Source organism: Toxotes jaculatrix, chromosome 8 (genome assembly GCF_017976425.1).
Source record: "Toxotes jaculatrix isolate fToxJac2 chromosome 8, fToxJac2.pri, whole genome shotgun sequence".
Taxonomy (NCBI): Eukaryota; Metazoa; Chordata; class Actinopteri; family Toxotidae; genus Toxotes; species Toxotes jaculatrix.
In genome coordinates, this window is record NC_054401.1 from 15970631 (window position 1) to 15989573 (window position 18943).

Genomic DNA, 18943 nt, shown 5'->3' on the forward strand with positions numbered 1-18943 from the left:
CCACTTCTGTTCGGAAGAAACCATCACACATCTCTGACCACATGTGTAGACCACAGTGCCCACCCCCGACAGATTGATCGAAGCTACTGATGAGCCAAAGTTTCCACTCTGTTGCTATTTTTAGGAAGCAGAAGCAATTCTACAGGGAATAACAGGGTTTTCCATTGTGACCTCCCAGGTGGGGTTTGGGGAGAGTGGTCAAAGGGTCACCACCCAGTGTCAGTGGGAATAGAGTAAGGACCCCCCCCCCCCCCCCCCCCCCTCCAGGCCCCATGATAACATGAACATCATGGACTGCTAAGGATTCTTCAGTAAGAAAAGATAAAGTGTGTGGAAGATACTGAGTTAATTACTGACTGATTAACAAATTTATAGTGATTATAAGGTGTATACCATTTATGTGTTAAAATGTATGTTAAAAATAAAAGTAATATTAGTAGAATATTACACTGTAAAGTCTGACAACTCTCTCTGTGTATTTGTGCTATCCTCTTTGACAGGATCTTGGAATAAAATGTGACTCCCGTCTTCCTCCGACACTCTGGGAGATCTCTCCAACATTCCTTCTTGTTTGTCGTCATGGTGCCAGCAGGACAGCCCTGCTATATAAGGTCCCTCCTCTCCGGAGTCCTGAGCCAGAACGACAAAGACAGGACAACCTTCTGCTACACCACAGCCAGAGAGGAGAGGAGAACGTTCAACCCTGAACCAAAGGACTCACTTCAGCTCCTTTTAAGACAACGCAACGCTTTCTTGACTGCAGATATCTTTGATTCTGCTCTACTTAACATGAAGACGTCCAATCTTCCAGAGCGAGCTCTCTTTGTCTTTTTTTTTACAGCACAGGTAGGCGTTATAACAGTAACTGAATACCCTCGTATGACTTTCATTAAGATAGTATTTTATGCTGTAGCACCAATAATTTGAAATAATGTCAACAATTTATTTTCAACACAAAAATATTTTTACTGAAGTTTTAAGATTATCTATCAACAAATAATTTTAAGATTAGAAGACATGAAGACTTTTTTTGGTCATTTTTGCAGATGAAACTGACTTTGACTACAAATTATTAAACAATATAATTCAATTCATAGAAAAACATGTTTTTAACTACTTCTTCATCACATTAAACATCAGTTTCATTGAGCAAGTTACTGCTGGTAAAATATACTAGTTACTGTTTGCTATTCTGCTAATTCAACCTTTTTTGCACAAGATGTGTAATATTACAATACCCTACAAAATGTTTACCAGTTTTTATATCCTGTGATTTTTGTTTTCTTTTCTAAAGACTTGTTTTTGTGTGTAACATTCAACCTCAGTTATCAGTAATCAGTTATATTAATTAGTTTAAAGAGTGAGACTCACCAACATGTATGGTCAAGCACTAAAATTAATTTTCTTCCCCACCCAGGTGTTTGCAGTAGTCTGGTCCCAGGCATGTCCACGGAGATGCCAATGCCCTAAGGAGCCCCCCATGTGTCTCCCTGGAGTGCCCCTGATCCTGGACGACTGTGCCTGCTGCCTGGTGTGCGCCCGTCAGAAAGGACAGGTCTGCTCTGAAATGAACCCCTGTGACACACGTAAAGGGCTTCAGTGTGACTACACAGCTGACGTCCACAAGAGGACTGGCATTTGTGCAGGTGAGTGGTCATATTATTCCCAAATGTATACTTTAAATGGTAAATGCTTTGTGAATACATAAGTGGCTCCTGACACGAGTAGCTTATTTTTAAAACCTAAATCAAAACCATTGCGCCTTCTTTCTCTCTTTCCTCCAGCTCATGAGGGAGATGTGTGTGTTTTGGACGGTTCTGTCTACCAGAACGGCCAGACCTTCTTCCCCAGCTGTAAGTACCAGTGTATGTGTCGTGACGGACAGATCGCCTGCTTGCCCCGCTGCAACTTGGATGTGATGCTGCCCGGCCCGGACTGCCCCATGCCACGGAGGGTCCAGTTGCCCGGAGAGTGCTGCGAGACATGGGTGTGTGAGCCCCAGCCTGAGGCCAGTGCACTGGGCGGGTTTGCCATGGCTGGTGAGTAGACTGGAAGTAGGCTGAGACAAGATGATCTTATATGAGCAGACCACATACACAGATTCACACATGCAGTCGCCTGTTTCTCTTTGATGTTGTTGACACTCCAGTGATGAGACATAAAGTTAAAAGGTTATGTACATAACTCTGACCTCTTCAGGGTAAGGAAGCAGGATCCAAGGAAGGCAGGAAATAGGAAAATAGAATAAGGGATGAGAAAAGAGGAGGAAACACAGAGGAAAGAGACACTGTTGTCACTCAGTGTGAAACAGTAATATGTAATACACTGCTCTGCACCCGAACAGTTGAATCCAAACACAAGTGTGTCAGTAATCATGTTGCCAACAGGTTTTCTCCAAATATACTTTTAAACTTTTATTTAGAGAGCTTTTTTTAAGTTTTCAACTAAACAGCTTTGTCTGCTTTTTGAATTATGTAGAATTATTACTCAGTGTGTTGTTTTCTTTCTCCACTCTAACCTACAGTCTTCTGGCCTTCTGTGTGTTCCCTTAGCCTATCGTCAGGAAGAGACCGTGAGCTTTGACAATTGGGACCCCAGCCTGAACTGCATTGAGCAGACCACAGAATGGGGCGCCTGCTCTCGAACCTGTGGCATGGGGTTGTCCACCAGAGTGACCAATAAGAACCGTCGGTGTGAGATGGTGAAGCAGAGCCGGCTGTGTATGATCAGACCCTGTAACGACCTGCAGGATCAGACACAGCTGACACAGCTCGCACCAAAGGTACTTTTTGGGTAGTTCTTAGGAACAACATAATTGACATATCCTTTCTGCATTTGCTTTAGCTTAGTTACATGCCTGTAACAGGAGAATGTATACGCTGCTATACTTTTTGTTCAGTACCAGGGCGACTTTGTTCAAGAAAATCACACTTAACATTCTTTTCCTTGACAGATATGTTACACATTCAATCAGTAAATTGCTCTTTCTCTCCCAGCAGAGAGGCAGTAAGTGCCAGAGGATGGTGAGGAGTGACAAAGCCGTGCACCTCTCCTATAAGAACTGCACCAGTGTCCAGGCCTACAAGCCTCGATACTGCGGCTCCTGCACAGACGGTCGCTGCTGTACTCCCCACAGAACCAAGACCGCCCTGGTGGAGTTCCAGTGTGCCAACGGTAAAACCGCCAGGAGGCCAGTCATGGTGATTCTGACCTGTGCTTGCCACAGCCACTGCCCCCGAGACAACGCTGTGTGGCAGCCCTCAGAGCTGGGATACAGCAGCATGAGGTTATAGGTCAGAGATAATAGGTTAATAGTTAATAGGTCTAAGATAATAATGAGTTTTCAGTGAACCATAAATCCAGGAATTCCTTGAGTTGGGTTGAAGGACAGTAGCATCCTCTTCTTCTCAAACATGAGTTGCGTAAATTCAGAATTTTAGATTCAAACAAGTCTGTCCCCAACAAAATGTATACAGTACGATAGTCTTAAAACTGTAGAGTATAAAGGCTTATTATGATCAGAATCATTTTTATATTCATATAATGGGAATCTTCAATTTTTGGCTGAAATCATAGAGAATTAAATAGCTCTATATTGGATTTAATCGTGTAACATCCTGTGGACAAATTAGTGTGATCTTCACTATTGCTTAGTAAAGCACTTAATCCTTGTGATGAATTGATTCTCTCCACTTCTGGAGATCAGGTAGAGTACGATACCAGCTATTCACAATGGACTTTGGTCAGACAGTGGTCTGTAAGTGCTCCTTGTACATACTCTGAGACTGTGGAGGTTTACCTACAAAAGTCTCAATACAAGAGGTCAGTTAGAATGAAGGTGTACAGTCACAGGGTCAAACAGACATGCAGCAGTGTCTTGGCTGCATGTAGCCTCACAACCTGCTGGTTTGATTGACACGTGGGTTGGTCAATCAGGCAGAATTTAGCATTTTTTTAGGCAAAACAACATGAAACCACAGTGGGTTTTTTTTTTCATTCAACCTAAATTATGAGGAGGAAAGCTTTCGCAATACAATGTAGCCAAAAGCTTCAAGTACTGTACATCGTCTAATTTCATCATTTCCTTTACTGTGACACTTTTGACATTTTAATCTAGAAAAAAAAAAAACTTTAATAAAAGGCAGTAGGAAATCGAGTTCAATAAGGCGATCTGTTATCTTTTCCTGGCACTACCATGGAAATTTTCCAACTATGGGACACATTTTTGAAATAACTGGACTGTGACCTGGGCCCAACCAAAGGCTCAGCCTATGAAAGAGAGTTCACTGTGGTGACTTAGTGTCATTTCTAACATCTGCCTGAAATCTTGCTCCTGTTGCAAAATGCATAATGCCTATGTTCCCATCAAAAAATGCAAATGTTTGTTTTTGTTGTTCTTGGTCTAGAAAGGATATTGTTACTCTTTTTTTATTAAAAGTAGTGCACATAAACAGCAGCTATTTTTATAATGACAAAAGTTTTTGTGAATACTTGCAGGATAGCTTGTTTGATTGAGTGTGTATCAAATACACAGCATTGATTGGTAACAGTGTAAACATGTATTGTATATATTGGTATATGGTGTTTGTTTTCGTACTACTTGAATTATACTTCACACTGCTTGTTTCTGTATCGGTCAGAACAATACTGCAAAACTCTTCATGAATAAATGTGTATTTTTTGTATCAAGGTTTGATTCTTTTTATTGTCATTAAGTAATAAAATATTTTCTACTGATGCTGGTGGTGGGAGCCAAGTTTATTACATGAAGTGAATCAAGAAGGAATCATCTCTTAGATTTTTAACTGAGGATAATTGAGAGAAGAAGGAAAATATAGAGAATGAATGAATAAGACCCAAAAGGAGCAGCTGAGAGGTAAAAGCTAAAGAAGAGAAGAGAGAGAAGAGAGAGACAGAACGACAGTCTTAATGATGAGTAACATCTGGTGCTGTTTGACGTGAGGCTAATCTTTGCTGTACATCACATTATGTTACAAATGCAGTTTTCATGCAAGATTATGTAGGTTTTCGGTCACTCAGATGTATATCAGGTGTAACCTGACACTAACAATATGGCTGCTCTGCAATTTAGCAGTACTGGAGACTCATCACCTTTCTCAAAAATTGCTTAGCCAATAAATTTTGGTCTTGGTATTTGATAAAAATATCCCAAAAAAACAAACACATATTGTAAAATCATTTGTACTGATGAGTTTTCGATGTGTAATTCCCTTTACTAGAAATGAATGCACATCTTGAAAGTTTTCACACATCTGCATCTGGGGCAGACCTCTTCCTGTGGATTCCCTTTTAACAGTCCAGGATGTTCATGTCATCAACTGGGACCCAGGAGCTACCAAACTCTCGAGGCCCCACTGACAGTGGGTGATGACATTTGACCTCTCTCAGTGAACCCCATATGTCTGAATGGTCACAATGGAAAACCCTCTCATTCCCTGTAGAATTACTCCTGCTTCCTAAAATAGCACCTCAGTGGAAACTTAAGCAGTGGCTTGAATCAGCGGGGGACTGACAATGTGCTCGACACATCTGGTTGCAAGTATGCTATGGTTTCTGCAGATCACAGGTGTGTGGTAATGTTACACATTGGTTATGTTTGTAGATCTAGGATTTGAAGCTTGTTCTCGTGTTGCACTCACTGTAAATATGTTAGTATTAAAGTGTCAGTTAAAAGGTGAAAACATAAGACAGACAGATGCTGGTGGCACGGCTTTAGGCAGTGATGGTCCGTCTCTTGGTCTGTTTGTACAACACTTTGATCCAAACTGAAACATCCCAACAATGGATGGATTGCCACAAAAGTTTGTACAGATGTCAAACAATATGTATCTGCCAAACATCACCATGTTAGCACTGTCATTGTGACAGTCATGTTACCATGCCGGCATCAGCATTCAGTTTAAAAAAAGGTGTGCCAAATACAGACTCACTGACTGGCCACTTAACTAGAAAGAGTGAAATGATCTGATCAGCTGAGTAACCACAAAGCTGCAGCTTGAACTTCATGACTAGGATGTTTTTAGGCCATGTTTTCTTTGGCGCCTCCCTGTCTGAATTATTGGCTGCTGCATCTGAGACAGAATTCTGTGCAGTTAAAACTTGACTGGTTTCCTGAGACATTTTTTAACTGTTAGTTCATTTATTGAATTACTGTTGAAGAATGTTAAACCTTTTTAGCTATGAGTGGTATGACCTGAATGTGTTCAGCTGCTTGTTCTGGTTTGTAAAAGGCCACAAAGATAACCAGGTTTTCCCAGTTAAACCACAGAAATTCAGTAGTTACAACAGTAATATTGGACTTGAAATTACTTTTTTCCAATTGTGTTGTGCTGTATTGTTCAATCCTCAAAACTCAGTGCAATATATCAACAGGTTACACAAACTGAGCTTTTAGGTTTTATCATATTCCAAGTTCAAACAATGTTTTCTCTTTAAAAAAACAAACAAAAAAAAACCATGTAAAGTGTATGACTAGCTGACATGTTGGTGTTTCATTAGGTATAATGTTTACTGTGTTCATCTTAGTTAGTTAGTGGCCTGTTAATGTGGTAACACTTGCTAATTGGCAAACTATTAAAGAGTTTAAATGTTGTGGCTCAAACAGAATGACATCCTGAGTGAGAGGGGTCATTTGCACGAAAGGTGAGTGGATTGCTCCCTCTAGTGGTGTATTTGAATAAACCCAGAGTCACCATCTTCACTAGAGTGATCTTCATTGTGTAACATTAATGCAAAATTCCACCCTGCACCTTAGTTTGGAAGAGTGAACACACTGATACCAGTCCAGCGGGCTTAGGCACTGTAGGTACTCTAAATGTTTAGAGTTGTTGATTCATTTCAGAAATGACACTATCATCGCCTTTTCATAGTATAAATTCATGTAACTGTGCATTGTGTCTCAAACACAAAAAATCAACAGCAAATGACAAAACAATCACAGAAAGTCATCATAAGAACTTCTACAGCGTACATTGTGATTTACAGACTTATCATATATGAAATATTGTCATTTCGTTTCACACAAATAACAAACAGGTTTGTGACTAGAAGGAAACACTGTTTTCAACCCTCCCCGTCTCTACTTCCACCACTGTTGCAATCTTTTTGACTTATTGTAAAACACATTTTTATTTTTATTTATTTATTGATAAGAACGTTTATAAGAAGGCTTTTGTGAAATGTACATGGGAAAACATGAACTCCATTGTACATACTAGGTCTAATAGAACCATTGAGACTGAGAGCCCCCATCAGTAGGAGAATGGTAACAGGAACAAGGCCTGAGTCAATTAAAGAATAAGCCACTAACTGAAAATTAAGGTGTAAAGATAAGTTTTAAGTTTGGATATAAAAGTCTCATCAGAGTCAGACAGTCTGATGGCAGTCTGAGGCTGATAGGAAAAGGCCCCGCAGCCTGCTGACTTCTTTTTAACTCTGGGGTCAGACATGAGCCTGAAGCAAAGAACACGGGATGGAAAATAAGGTTTAAGGAGATGCACTGATGAAAGCTTTAAACCCTGAATCTATGAGCTGTAAAACCGAAATGTTGGGATCTCATGCCATGTGCTGAGAATAAGACAATAGATGGGCCTACATTTAGCCCCAGAGGCCTGGGCAAGAGATTTACAGCCAGTGGTAGAACAGCTCCAAAATCCAATCTCACCTTGGTGTGAAGTTCAAATTCAAACTCTGGCCTCTCACTGGACGAGACTCACTTACTTATGTTTGGTAATTAACAATAATTTGCTAATAATGAATTTGTCCCTACCTGTATACAACAATGATGAACAGAAGCAGAAGATTTAATTGAAATGAATTTTATTGATGGGGTGGGCTCTCTCTTTTTAATATTTACAGAAATCCAACATTTCCCCCATGAGCAAGCACTTGGCGACGGCGGCAAGGAAAAACTCCCTTTTAAAAGGAAGAAACCTTGAACAGAACCTGGCTCATGGTGGGCGGCCGTCTGTCTCGACCGGTTGGGTTGAAAGAGAGGGAGAAAGAGAAGGGGTGAGATAACTAATGGGACTAATTATGGGGCAATGGGTGGTACACAGAGGGGAATTGGGTGAGGGGAGAAAGAGAGAAATTGTAAAGAGGGGAATTGTGAAGGGGGAGAAAGAGGGGCATTGGGAAGGGGGAGAAAGAGGGGCATTGGGAAGAGGTAGAAAGAAACGAATTGGGAAGGGGGGAGAATGATGGGAATTGGTGAGGGGGAGAAAGAGGGGAATTGGGAAGGGGGAGAAAGAGGGGAATTGGGACTGGGAGAACGAGAGGAATTGGGAAGGGGGAGAAACGGGAATTGGGAGGGGAGAGAAACAGGGGAATTGGGAAGGGGGAGAATGAGGGGAATTGAGAAGGGGGGGAAACGGGAATTGGGAAGGGGGAGAAAGAGGGGCATTGGGAAGAGGGGGAAAGAGGTGAATTGGGAAGGGGGAGAAAGAGGGGAATGGGGAAGGGGGAGAGACAGGGGAATTGGGAAAGGGGGAGGAAAAGGGGAATTAGGAAGGGAGGAGAAAGGGGAATTGGGAAGGGGGAGAACGAGGGGAATTGGGAAGGGGGAGAAAGAGGGGAATTGGGACTGGGAGAACGAGAGGAATTGGGAAGGGGAGAAACAGGGGAATTGGGAGGGGGGAGAAACAGGGGAATTGGGAAGGGAGGAGAACGACGGAAATTGGGAGAGGGAGATAGAGGGGAATTGGGAAGGGGGAGAAAGAGGGGAATTGGGAAGGGGGGAGAATGAAGGGAATTGGGAAGAGGGGAGAACAAGGGGAATTGGGAAGGGGGAGTAAGAGGGGAACTGGGAAGGGGGGAGAACGAGGTGAGTTGGTAAGAGGGGAATTGGGAAGGGGGGAGAACGGGGGAACTGAGAAGAGGGAGAAACAAGGGAATTATGAAGGGGGGAGAAGGAAGGGGGTTGGTAAGAGGGGAATTGGGTGGGGGGGAAGGGAAATTGGGAAGGGGAGAACGGGGGGAATTGGGAAGGGGAAGAAAGAGGGGAATTGGTTGGGGCGAGAAAGAGGGCTATAAGGAAGGGGGAGAATGAGGGGATTTGGGAGGGGGGAGAACGAGGGGAATTGGGAAGGGGGAGAACAAGGGGAATTGGGAAGGGGAGAAAGAGGGCAATTGGGATGGGGAGAACGGGAGGAATTGGGAAGGGGAGAAAGAGGGGAATTGGGAAGGGGAGAGAGAGGGGCATTGGGAAGAGGGGGGAAAGAGGCCAATTGGGAAGGGGGAGAAAGAGGGGAATGGGGAAGGGGGAGAGACAGGGAAATTGGGAAGGGGGGGTGAGGGGAATTGGCATGAGGGAGAAAGAGGGGAATTGGGAAGGGGGGAGAACGATGGGAATTGGGAGAGGGAGAAAGAGGGGAATTGGGACGGGGAGAATGGGAGGAATTTGGAAGGGGAGAAAGAGGGGAATTGGGAAGGGGGGAGAATAAGTGGAATTGAGAAGGGGGGAAACGGGAATTGGGAAGGGGGAGAAAGAGGGGCATTGGGAAGAGGGGGAAAGAGGCGAATTGGGAAGGGGGAGAAAGAGGGGAGGTGGGAAGAGGGGAATTGAGAAAGGGGAGAAAGGGGTATAGGGAAAGGGAAGAATGAAGGGAATTGGCAAGGGGGAGAATGAGGGGAATTGGGAAGGGGGTAGAAGGAGGGGTATAGGGAAGGGGCAGAATGAGGGGAGTTGGTAAGGGGAATAGGGAAGGGGGAGAAAGAGGGGAATCGGGCAGGGGGAGAAAGAGGGGAATTGGAAAGGGGGAGAAAGAGGGGCATCGGTAAGGGGGAGAATGAGGGGAATTGGGAAGGGGGAATTGGGCAGGGTGAGTAAGAGGGGAATTGGGAAAGGGGGAGAATGAGGGGAATTGGGAAGGGGGGGAACAGGGGTATATGGAAGGGGGAGACTGAGGGGAATTGGTAAGGGGGAGAATGAGGGATAATGGGAAGGGGGGAGAACAGGGGGAATTAGGGAGGGGAAATGGGAAGGGGGAGAACGGGGAGAATTGGGAAGGGGTAGAAAGAGGGGTATAGGGAAGGGGCAGAATGAGGGGAGTTGGAAAGAGGGGAATAGGGAAGGGGGAGAAGGATGGGAATTGGGAAGGGGGAAGAACCGGGGGAATTGGGAAGGTGGAGAAGGGGGGGAATTGGTTGGGGGGAGAAAGAGGGCTATAAGGAAGGGGGACAATGAGGGGATTTGGGAGGGGGGGAGAACGAGGGGAATTGGGAAGGGGGAGTAAGAGGCGAACTGGGAAGGGGGGAGAACGAGGTGAGTTGGTAAGAGGGGAATTGGGTAGGGCGAGAAAGAGGGAAATTGGTAAGGGGGACAAGGAGGAGAATAAGGAAGGGGGAGAACGAGTGGAATTGGGAAGGGGGAAAAAGGGGAGTTGGTATGAGGGGAATTGGGAAAGGGGAGAAAGAGGGGAATTGGGAAGGGGGAGAAAGACAGGAATTCGGAAGGGGGGAGAACGAGGGGAATTGGGAGGGAGGATATAGAGGGGAATTGGTTGTGGGGAGAAAGAGGGGAATTGGGAAGGGGGGAGAACAAAGGGAATTGGGAAGAGGGGAGAACTAGGGGTATAGGGAAGGGGGGAATAAGGGGAGTTGGTAAGAGGGGAATTGGGAAAGGGGAGAAAGAGGGGAATTGGGAAAGGGGGAGAAAGGGAAATTGGGAAGGGGGGAGAATGGGGGAATTGGGATGGGGGAGAAGGTGGGGAATTGGGAAGGGGAGAACGAGGGGAATTTGGAAGGGGGGAAAGAGTGGAATTGGGAAGGGGGAGAACGAGGGGAATTGGGAAGGGGGAGAAACGGGAATTGGGAAAGGGGGAGAAAGAGGGGCATAGGGAAGGGGGAGAAAAAGGGGAGTTGGTAAGAGGGGAATTGGGAAGGGGGGAGAAAGAGGGATATCGGGAAGGGGGAGAATGAGGGGAATTGGTAAAGGGGAGAATGAGGGGAATCGGGAAAGGGGGAGTAAGTGGGCATTGGGAAGGGGGAGAAATAGGGGAATTGGGAGAAAGGGGCATTGGGAACGGGGGCTGGAGAGGAAGTGCAGGTGATTTATTTATCGCCATTTATATCATTACCAGCAATAACTCGATGCATTGCAATAAACCTTGTAAAGTGTCGGAAAGAGGAGGGGAGAAAGAGGAGAATAAGGAAGGGGGAGAATGAGGGGAATTTGGAAGGGGGAGAAAGAGGGGAATTGGAAAGGGGGGAGTAAGAGAGGAAATTGGGAAGGGGGAGAACGGGGGGACTTGGGAAGGGGAAGAAAGAGGGGACTTGGGAAGGGGAGAAAGAGGTGCATTGGGAAGTGGGAGAAAGAGGAGAATAAGGAAGGGGGAGAACAAGGGGAATTTGGAAGGGGGAGAAACAGGGGAATTGGAAAGGGGGAGAAAGAGGGGAGTTGTAAGAGCGGAATTGGGTAGGGGAGAAAGGGAAATTGGGAAGGGGGAGAATGGGGGGAATTGGAAAGGGGGAAAAAGAGGGTTATAGGGAAGGGGGAGAATGAGGGGAATTGGGAAGGGGGAGAAAGAGGGGAGTTGGTAAGAGGGGAATTGGGAAAGGGGAGAAAGAGGGGTATAGAGAAGGGGGAGAATGAGGGGAATTGGGGAAGGGGGAGAAAGAGGGAAATTGGGAAGGGGGGAGTAAGGGGGGGGGCGAGGGGAATTTGGAAGGGGGAGAAAGAGGGGAATTGGAAAGGGGGGAGTAAGAGGGGCATTGGAAAGGGGGAGAAAGAGGAGAATAAGGAAGGGGGGAGAACGAGGGGAATTTGGAAGGGGGGGAAACATGGGAATTGGGAAGGGGGAGAACAAGGGGCATTGGGAAGAGGAAGAAAGAGGGGAATTGTGAAGGAGGAGAAACAGGGGAATTGGGAAGGGGTGCTGGAGAGGAAGTGCAGGCGATGTGTTCGTCCTCTTCAGGAATCTTGAGGATTAATCTTTTTCATCTTACCTTATCATCGTTGGCGCTGATTTTCATCTTGAAAACTCCAACTTTACAACTTTATTCTTTCTCCATACAATTTTCTGCCTCAGTAGCAGTAGGATTTTCACATGATACATTCATTTTTTTCCCACAAGCATATAAGCAACGTCAGAGGAAATATTCAGATCCTTCTCTCATCTTAAGTTTGAACTACCACAATATTTAAGTCCTGAATTCAGAATTATACTGAAGTTTAAGTGTTTAAGTGTTAATGTACTTAGTGCACAATGCTGATATATAACATATTCCTGTGCAACATTACAACAATCATTGTTGGGGCTGATTTACATCTTGAAAACTCCAACTTTACAACTTTATTCTGTCTACATACAATTTTCTACCTCATTAGCAGTAGGATTTTCACAATACATTCATTTTTTTCCCACAAATTGTAAATATATTAAGACTAAGAGTAGGAAAACGGTTGTACCATAAAGTAAGATAAATCTTGATTTATCCTACTTTGTGGTACAACCGTTTTCCTACTCTTTTGGATACTTGCTTAAAGATTTTATATGTTGTCAGTTGTTTACTGCTGTCTGTGTGTTTAATACATGTGCAATGCACATTAACTTATCATAGTATTTTCAATTTTCAATGTTTTCTGTTAGAATTCAACCCTGTAACTGATCTTTTATTTAATACATGTAATTTTACTAAATGACTGTAAAGTTTTCATCTTGTTTGTGTAGGGCAGACAAACAGATGCTGAGTATCCACCAGCTCACAATAAATTAACTTACTGAAACACAGATACCACCCCACAGAATTGTTTTAACTAAAAAAAAGTACATCAACTATTGATAAAAAAAAAGTTTTTAAATTGTGAAAATTAATCTCTTACCTCTTTACTAACTTACCGATGGTGCTTCAGCAGAGTGCATTCTGCCTGTTTACCTGTTTGTCTCCAAACATCTTCAGATGATCTTTGTTTGTGTTCGTTCTCTCTCTCGTTCTTCCTTTTCTTTTTTCCTTGATGAGCTCTCTGTCTTCTAGTTTGGTCACTGCGTTTTTCTCTTGAGATGATGTTTGAAGCTTAGCACAGAAACTGTGTCTGTTCACTGTGGAGATCACAGCCAAACTGAGATCTGTTCCACTGTGAGGTCACAAGTCTGTGTTCTAGAACTCTGACCTCACCTGTCACCATTACCTTATAAAGCCTTTTATAGGTTCATATCTATTTAAATCTTTTTCTGTCTCTTTATCTACTTTATTGTTAAGATTTACTATTTTAGGGTAATTAAGGTAAGGTAATTCAACATGGAAGGATGGGTTGATCAGTCAGTTTTCTGAGCAAATATGATCAGCACACTAACAGACCTCACGGCATGCATTCTTTGAGAGCTCAACACTCCTGAGACCCCTCATTTTTGGAGACTATTCTTCAATTAAAAATGTATCCCATAGGCTGTTTGTGCAAGCAGCTTATTATGACCCATTGTTACATTTTATTGTGAAGAGACATTTAGTCGCTGTGTGAGACAGCATTTGTCTTTTCAGCAACTGCCCCTAAGCAACAGGTTTATGTTCAAGTGACAAAGCCCTCTTGTGGCTGTAGTAATTATGACAGAAGGAGTGGATGGATGGATCAGCAAAAAACACTGAACAAGATGGGAGATCACTGTTAGTAGGGAGAAAGGGAGGGAGGGCGAGAGAGAGAGGCCCCCAGTCTGGACGCTCAAATTTTATTTGTTTGAAGGAACAAACAAACAGATGGTTAGATAGATGCAGTAGTTTTCAGAAAGTTTACAGTAATATGGTCGGGTAAATTAATAAATAAACATGTCACATAATGTTCAACAATTATCAAAAAGCATTATAGAGGCTGAAGGTAATTATTTACAGTTAAACTGAGCTCAGTCTTGGTTTTTCAAAACATCCAGTTCATCATAATCAAATTCTGATTTAGATTTTAGATTTCATCAAATCTGTTTTAACTCTCGTATTATTTAATTTTGGCAAATGAAAACTGAACTTATCACGTCTAAAAACATTGTAGAGATGCATTTACAGATTTCATCACAACCTGTTTCATTTCTGCCCCTGGAAAAAATGTGATGTTCATTTTTGCTGACTGAAAATCAAGCAAGCAAAGACCATAGCAATAAAGAAGAATAAGGTATCTGAAGGCTGTGTCCTCATTTTCCTCTGAACCTTCCTCCACAGTCTCTGTACCCAGCTAACATCCTCTGTAGGACTGGGGCTAAAGAATAGGAAAATTCTCTCATTGAAACTGCAGCCAGTAAAAGAGTAGATCAGGACTGAAGTATCTGCATCATAAAAGGACACCAATCCACTTTCATAATCTACAAACACCAACACTCTCTCAGGTTTCCTTAACAAGCAAAGGTGGACAGGGTAATTATGTAGAGCTTTGCAGATATTGTTACTCCCTAACCTAATCATCCACTTTCCATTCCTGGGATTTGGTGTGAATGTCCTCTTCCCACGCATCGACTCTCTGACTACTCCTAAATCCCAGCCAGTCCTCCCTTCAGCCTGAACCTCATAGTAGAATCTCCCTCCAGAAAAGCCCTTGTTTCGAGGAGCAAATGAATATCTATTGAAATGGTGTGGGCCTTCATAGGGAAACCACCAAATGTGAGGAGCTTGCATTTGATTGGACACCACACTGTTTGCTGTCGTTTCATCTTTTCCTTTTCTCTTGGTCTTCTGAGCCTTCTTTCTGTTCTTCTGTTTGGTTTCCTGCGCTTCTGCTTTTTTCTTCCTCATCTGAGCCTTCTTGTCTACATACGCTTCCTCTAAAGCGACTGTATCATGATCGCTATGTTCTGTACACAAGACACAAACACGAGTCAGGTCCTTCCTGCAGAAGAGCTCTAACATCCTGTTGTGTTTTTTGCATATCTTGTCCTCCAAGTTCTGCACAGGATCAGTCAGTTTATGCCTCTTTAAGGCAGCGACTCTCTGATGAGCCTCGAGGTGTGTCTCACAAAAAGAAGCCAAACACACCAAACAGGTCTTAGAGGCTTTGAACTTGTTGCCAGAGCAGCAGTCACATGGTACCTGACCTGGTTTAACGGGGACATCATTGTTAGCCACGATGCAGTGTTTCCTGAAATTCTCCACAACCTCCTTGAATCCGGTGTTGACACGGAGTTTGAGCCCTTTGTTGAACTTCTCATTGCACAGTGGACACTGACACCGGTCTTTGCCTTCCCAGTGCCTGGTGATACAGGCCTTGCAGAAGTTGTGTCCACATGGAATAGAAACAGGCTCGCTGAAGATATCCAGACAGATGGAGCACAGGAACTGATCTTCAGACAGAAAACTATTGGCCGAGGCCATTTCTGGAGGAGAGGAGAGGTTTTAAACTACAATGATTTATTACTTTTTTTTTGGCGCCAACAGTAAGAGCTACAGCTGCAAGCCATTTTACACAAAAATCATGGCTGACAGTAACATTGTTCACACCACACTACATGAATAATTCCATACACTAAATATCTATGAATATCGTATAGTATCATCGTATTGTTCAGTAAATGCAGGAGCTGCACTTCACCTATTTCCGATGCTCAGTTCTGCTGCTTCTCTTTGCACATGAACAGACAAACTGAACTGTGTTTACCAGTTGTTGAGGTTTCTGCAGAACCCCAATGTTAAGTTTCACTTGTCTGTAAATGATGCAATTGTGCTCCTGCTCTCTTTAATACTCCTCCCCTCTGCTCTCCCCACATGACATTAACCCCTTAACACTTGACCCTTGTCAAACAAGCTATGACATGAAATGAAACGTGATTTGGAGCAATTATGAGGATAATAAAGAATTCTTTTGTGTGTCACAGTGTAATTACAGATCTACTTGACTGAAACAACAGCGCAATGAGCAACTGTGCCTCTAACACAAGCACTGACACATCTCTGAATCGAGTTCGCTAGTCTCCGCTCTTAAAGGGTTAATTTCACAGGAGTGATACTTTAGTGTTTTGCCACAGAAATTTAATGAATCGCTCCACAGACATTCTCTCTTCAGCAAAACAGTTTCTCAGTTTCCATGTTTTTACATTTAAGATCGAGTAGAAGGAAGTATGAATGTACCAACAACTTCTAAAACGTGTTGTGATTTACAGACTTTATGATGAGTTTGCAACTAGAAGGATACACTGGTTTTAACCCTCCTTGTCTCTGCAGGTACATCCACCACTGTAGCAATCTTTTTAACTTGTTGTAAAAACACATACTTATTTTATTTGATTTGATTTTTTAAAGGCTTTTGTTAAATGTACACAATAAGTGTAATTACAAAAATACATGCCAAGGTAAAAAAAATAAATAACTGTGTAACATCATGTTCTATAAATATCAAAAAGCACTTACAGAAGAAGAAGGCAATTATTTCCAATTAAACTGAGATCAGTCTACAGGTCTGTACACTTGTTTGTATGGCTTGGTTTTCCAAAATACCCAGGAACTGGGCTTATCAAAAATCCGATTTCACCAGATTTTCTTTCAGCTCTGCCCCCTTAAAAGAAAGAGGGGGCAGAGCTGATTAATATAGGGAAATCAAAACCAGAGCAATGAGAGTAAAGATCAGCCATAAAAACTCTGAAATATTTTCCCACATGGTTGATTTTTTGCAAGGTGAGAGGACCAGAGGTGCGCCATTTATACCATCCTCAGGAGGACCAGGGCTAAAGAATGGGTAGATTTTATTACTGAACATGCAATCAGTAAAAGAGTAGATCAGAGACGCTGTGTCCACATCATAGAAGGACACGAGTCTCTTCTCATAATCTACAAACACCCCGACCCTCTCAGGTTTCTTTACCAAGGAGAGGTTAACAGGGGCGTTATTCAAAGCAGTGCATTTGGTGTTGTTCCTCAGTCTAATGATCCAGACTCCATTCCTGGGGTTTGGTGTGAATGTCTTCTTCCCCAGCAGAGACTCTCTGGCTACTCCTAAATCCCAGCCCGTCTTCCTTTTGGCCTGAACCTCATAGTAGAATCTCCCTTCAGAAAAGCCTTTTTTTCCCAGGACGTAGGCATATCTGTTGAATTTGTGCAGGACATCATTTCCAAACCACCAAATGTGAGAAGTGTGCACTTGTTTGAAATCTTCTGAAAATAGGAGCAGATCGTTTGCTGTGCGTGGGTCAAATGTCATGTCCACTGCATACTGCTGCCGGATAGTGTCCAACTTCACGCCTTCAGGCAGGGTCTCTAGATCTGTGACTGTGCTTAGTGTTTTTTTCACTGTGTCAGATTCTTCAGCAAGGATTTTACCAGCGCACACCCTGAATTCCTGTGCGGCTCGCTCCATTTCTTTGGTGAGCGTGTCCTCCAGCTTCACCAAAGCTCTCTTCACATCCTCAACACAGTGCTGCCCACTGATACCGACGTCAGACCAGTTTTTGTGTGGAGAGGAGGTGGAGGAGAAGGACAGGAAGCTAGTGATGAGCTGGAGGTGGTCTTCAGTGTGTGAGATGTGCTCCAGGTTAGTGATTCTCCTCTGCAGCTCATTGATTTCCCTCTGCAGCTCTTTCTCCAGCACCTCAGCCTGTCTATCTGCTGCTTTCTGCTTCTCTTCAATCACGTTCACCAGTCCAGACAGATTTCTTTCAACTGAGACCACCAAAGTAGTGAAGACCTGAAAACTATTTGCTATTGCTTCATCTTTGCTTTTTCTCTGTCTGTCCACTGCTTCTTTTATCTCCTGAACCTTCTTTTGTCGCTCTTGTATCATCTCCTGTACTTCCACCATTTTCTCTTCCAGCTGAGCCTTCTTCTCTTCATACACTTCCTCTAATGGGACTCTATCATGAGTGCTGTGTTCTGTACACAGGGCACAAACACGAGTCAGGTCCTTCCTGCAGAAGAGCTCTAACATCCTGTTGTGTTTTTTGCATATCTTGTCCTCCAGGTTCTGCACAGGATCAGTCAATTTGTGCCTCTTTAAGGCAGCGACTCTCTGATGAGGCTCGAGGTGTGTCTCACAAAAAGAAGCCAAACACACCAAACAGGTTTTAGAGGCTTTGAACTTGTTGCCAGAGCAGCAGTCACATGGTACCTGACCTGGTTTGACGGGGACATCATTGTTAGCTATGATACGACGTTTCCTGAAATTCTCCACAACCTCCTTGAATCCGGTGTTGACACGGAGTTTGAGCCCTTTGTTGAACTTCTCGTTGCACAGTGGACACTGACACCGGTTTTTGCCTTCCCAGTGCCTGGTGATACAGGCCTTGCAGAAGTTGTGTCCACATGGAATAGAAACAGGCTCCCTGAAGACATCCAGACAGATGGAGCACAGGAACTGATCTTCAGCTGGGAAACTGTTGGCTGAGGCCATTTCTAGAGGAGAGGAGAGGTTTTAAAGCTCAGAACCATCATCAACCATCATTATTAGCAGTAAGAGCTACTGCTCTGACCCATTTTACACAAAAATAATGGCTGACAAAGACAACAGTTCACTCTACAGATTTCATTTTAGATACAGTGTTTCTGGTGGCAATAGATAATAAAGTCACCTGTGTGACACCATGTCAATACAAACTGGAGCTTCATAAAAAAATATCTAATAGATAAGTTTAAAATGAGTGACCTAAATAAATAAACCTAACAGCAAACAGTCAGCTCTGAATTTGAACGTGGCAAAGCATGGCACACAACAGATTTCAAAACAGACTTTTTCTATTTCTTGTAAATGCCAAAGTATTCACTGAAGTATTCACCTAAAAATATGATTAGCAGCAACCATTCATCTCTGCATGTGGATTTTTTTACATGCAGTTCATAGCTATGAATATCCTCCCACATTAGAATATTATTATGTAAACATACATTACCTTCTTGGATGGGGATGCTCAGCTCTGCGGTCTCTATATGCAAATGGACAAACTGAGCTGTGAGTGAATACCGTAAGTTTCATTTCTCTGTAAATGACGTAGTGGAGCTCCTCCACTGACCCCTCCCCTCTGCTCCT

The 18943-nt window shown here is 43.4% G+C and overlaps 3 protein-coding genes across 5 annotated transcripts; 1 reads left to right on the forward strand and 2 right to left on the reverse strand.

Annotated features, from left to right (window-relative positions):
- Positions 1-653: 653 nt before the first annotated feature.
- Positions 654-4728, forward strand: LOC121185367 (CCN family member 3-like). 2 transcript variants are annotated; one of them, XM_041043410.1, is made up of 5 exons: positions 654-846; positions 1418-1646; positions 1785-2039; positions 2553-2782; positions 2997-4728. In XM_041043410.1, the coding sequence occupies exons 1-5, from the start codon at positions 790-792 to the stop codon at positions 3291-3293; spliced, it is 1068 nt and encodes a 355-aa protein (XP_040899344.1). In that variant the 5' UTR covers positions 654-789; the 3' UTR covers positions 3294-4728. The 2 variants fall into 2 exon arrangements, with proteins under 2 accessions (XP_040899344.1, XP_040899345.1); XM_041043411.1 differs by having other exon boundaries at positions 3000-4728.
- Positions 4729-13668: 8940 nt separating this feature from the next.
- On the reverse strand, positions 13669-16037 carry LOC121186195 (E3 ubiquitin-protein ligase TRIM7-like). Of its 2 annotated transcripts, XM_041044871.1 has the most exons (3): positions 15524-16037; positions 14578-15308; positions 13669-14514 (listed from the first exon to the last, which is right to left on the reverse strand). In XM_041044871.1, exons 2-3 carry the CDS (start codon positions 15304-15306, stop codon positions 14059-14061), a joined length of 1185 nt encoding a protein of 394 aa, XP_040900805.1. In that variant the 5' UTR covers positions 15307-15308; positions 15524-16037; the 3' UTR covers positions 13669-14058. The 2 variants fall into 2 exon arrangements, with proteins under 2 accessions (XP_040900805.1, XP_040900804.1); XM_041044870.1 differs by having other exon boundaries at positions 13669-15308.
- Positions 16038-16189: 152 nt separating this feature from the next.
- On the reverse strand, positions 16190-18943 carry LOC121186194 (E3 ubiquitin-protein ligase TRIM21-like). The gene is made up of 2 exons (XM_041044869.1): positions 18807-18943; positions 16190-18312 (listed from the first exon to the last, which is right to left on the reverse strand). The coding sequence occupies exon 2, from the start codon at positions 18308-18310 to the stop codon at positions 16511-16513; it is 1800 nt and encodes a 599-aa protein (XP_040900803.1). The 5' UTR covers positions 18311-18312; positions 18807-18943; the 3' UTR covers positions 16190-16510.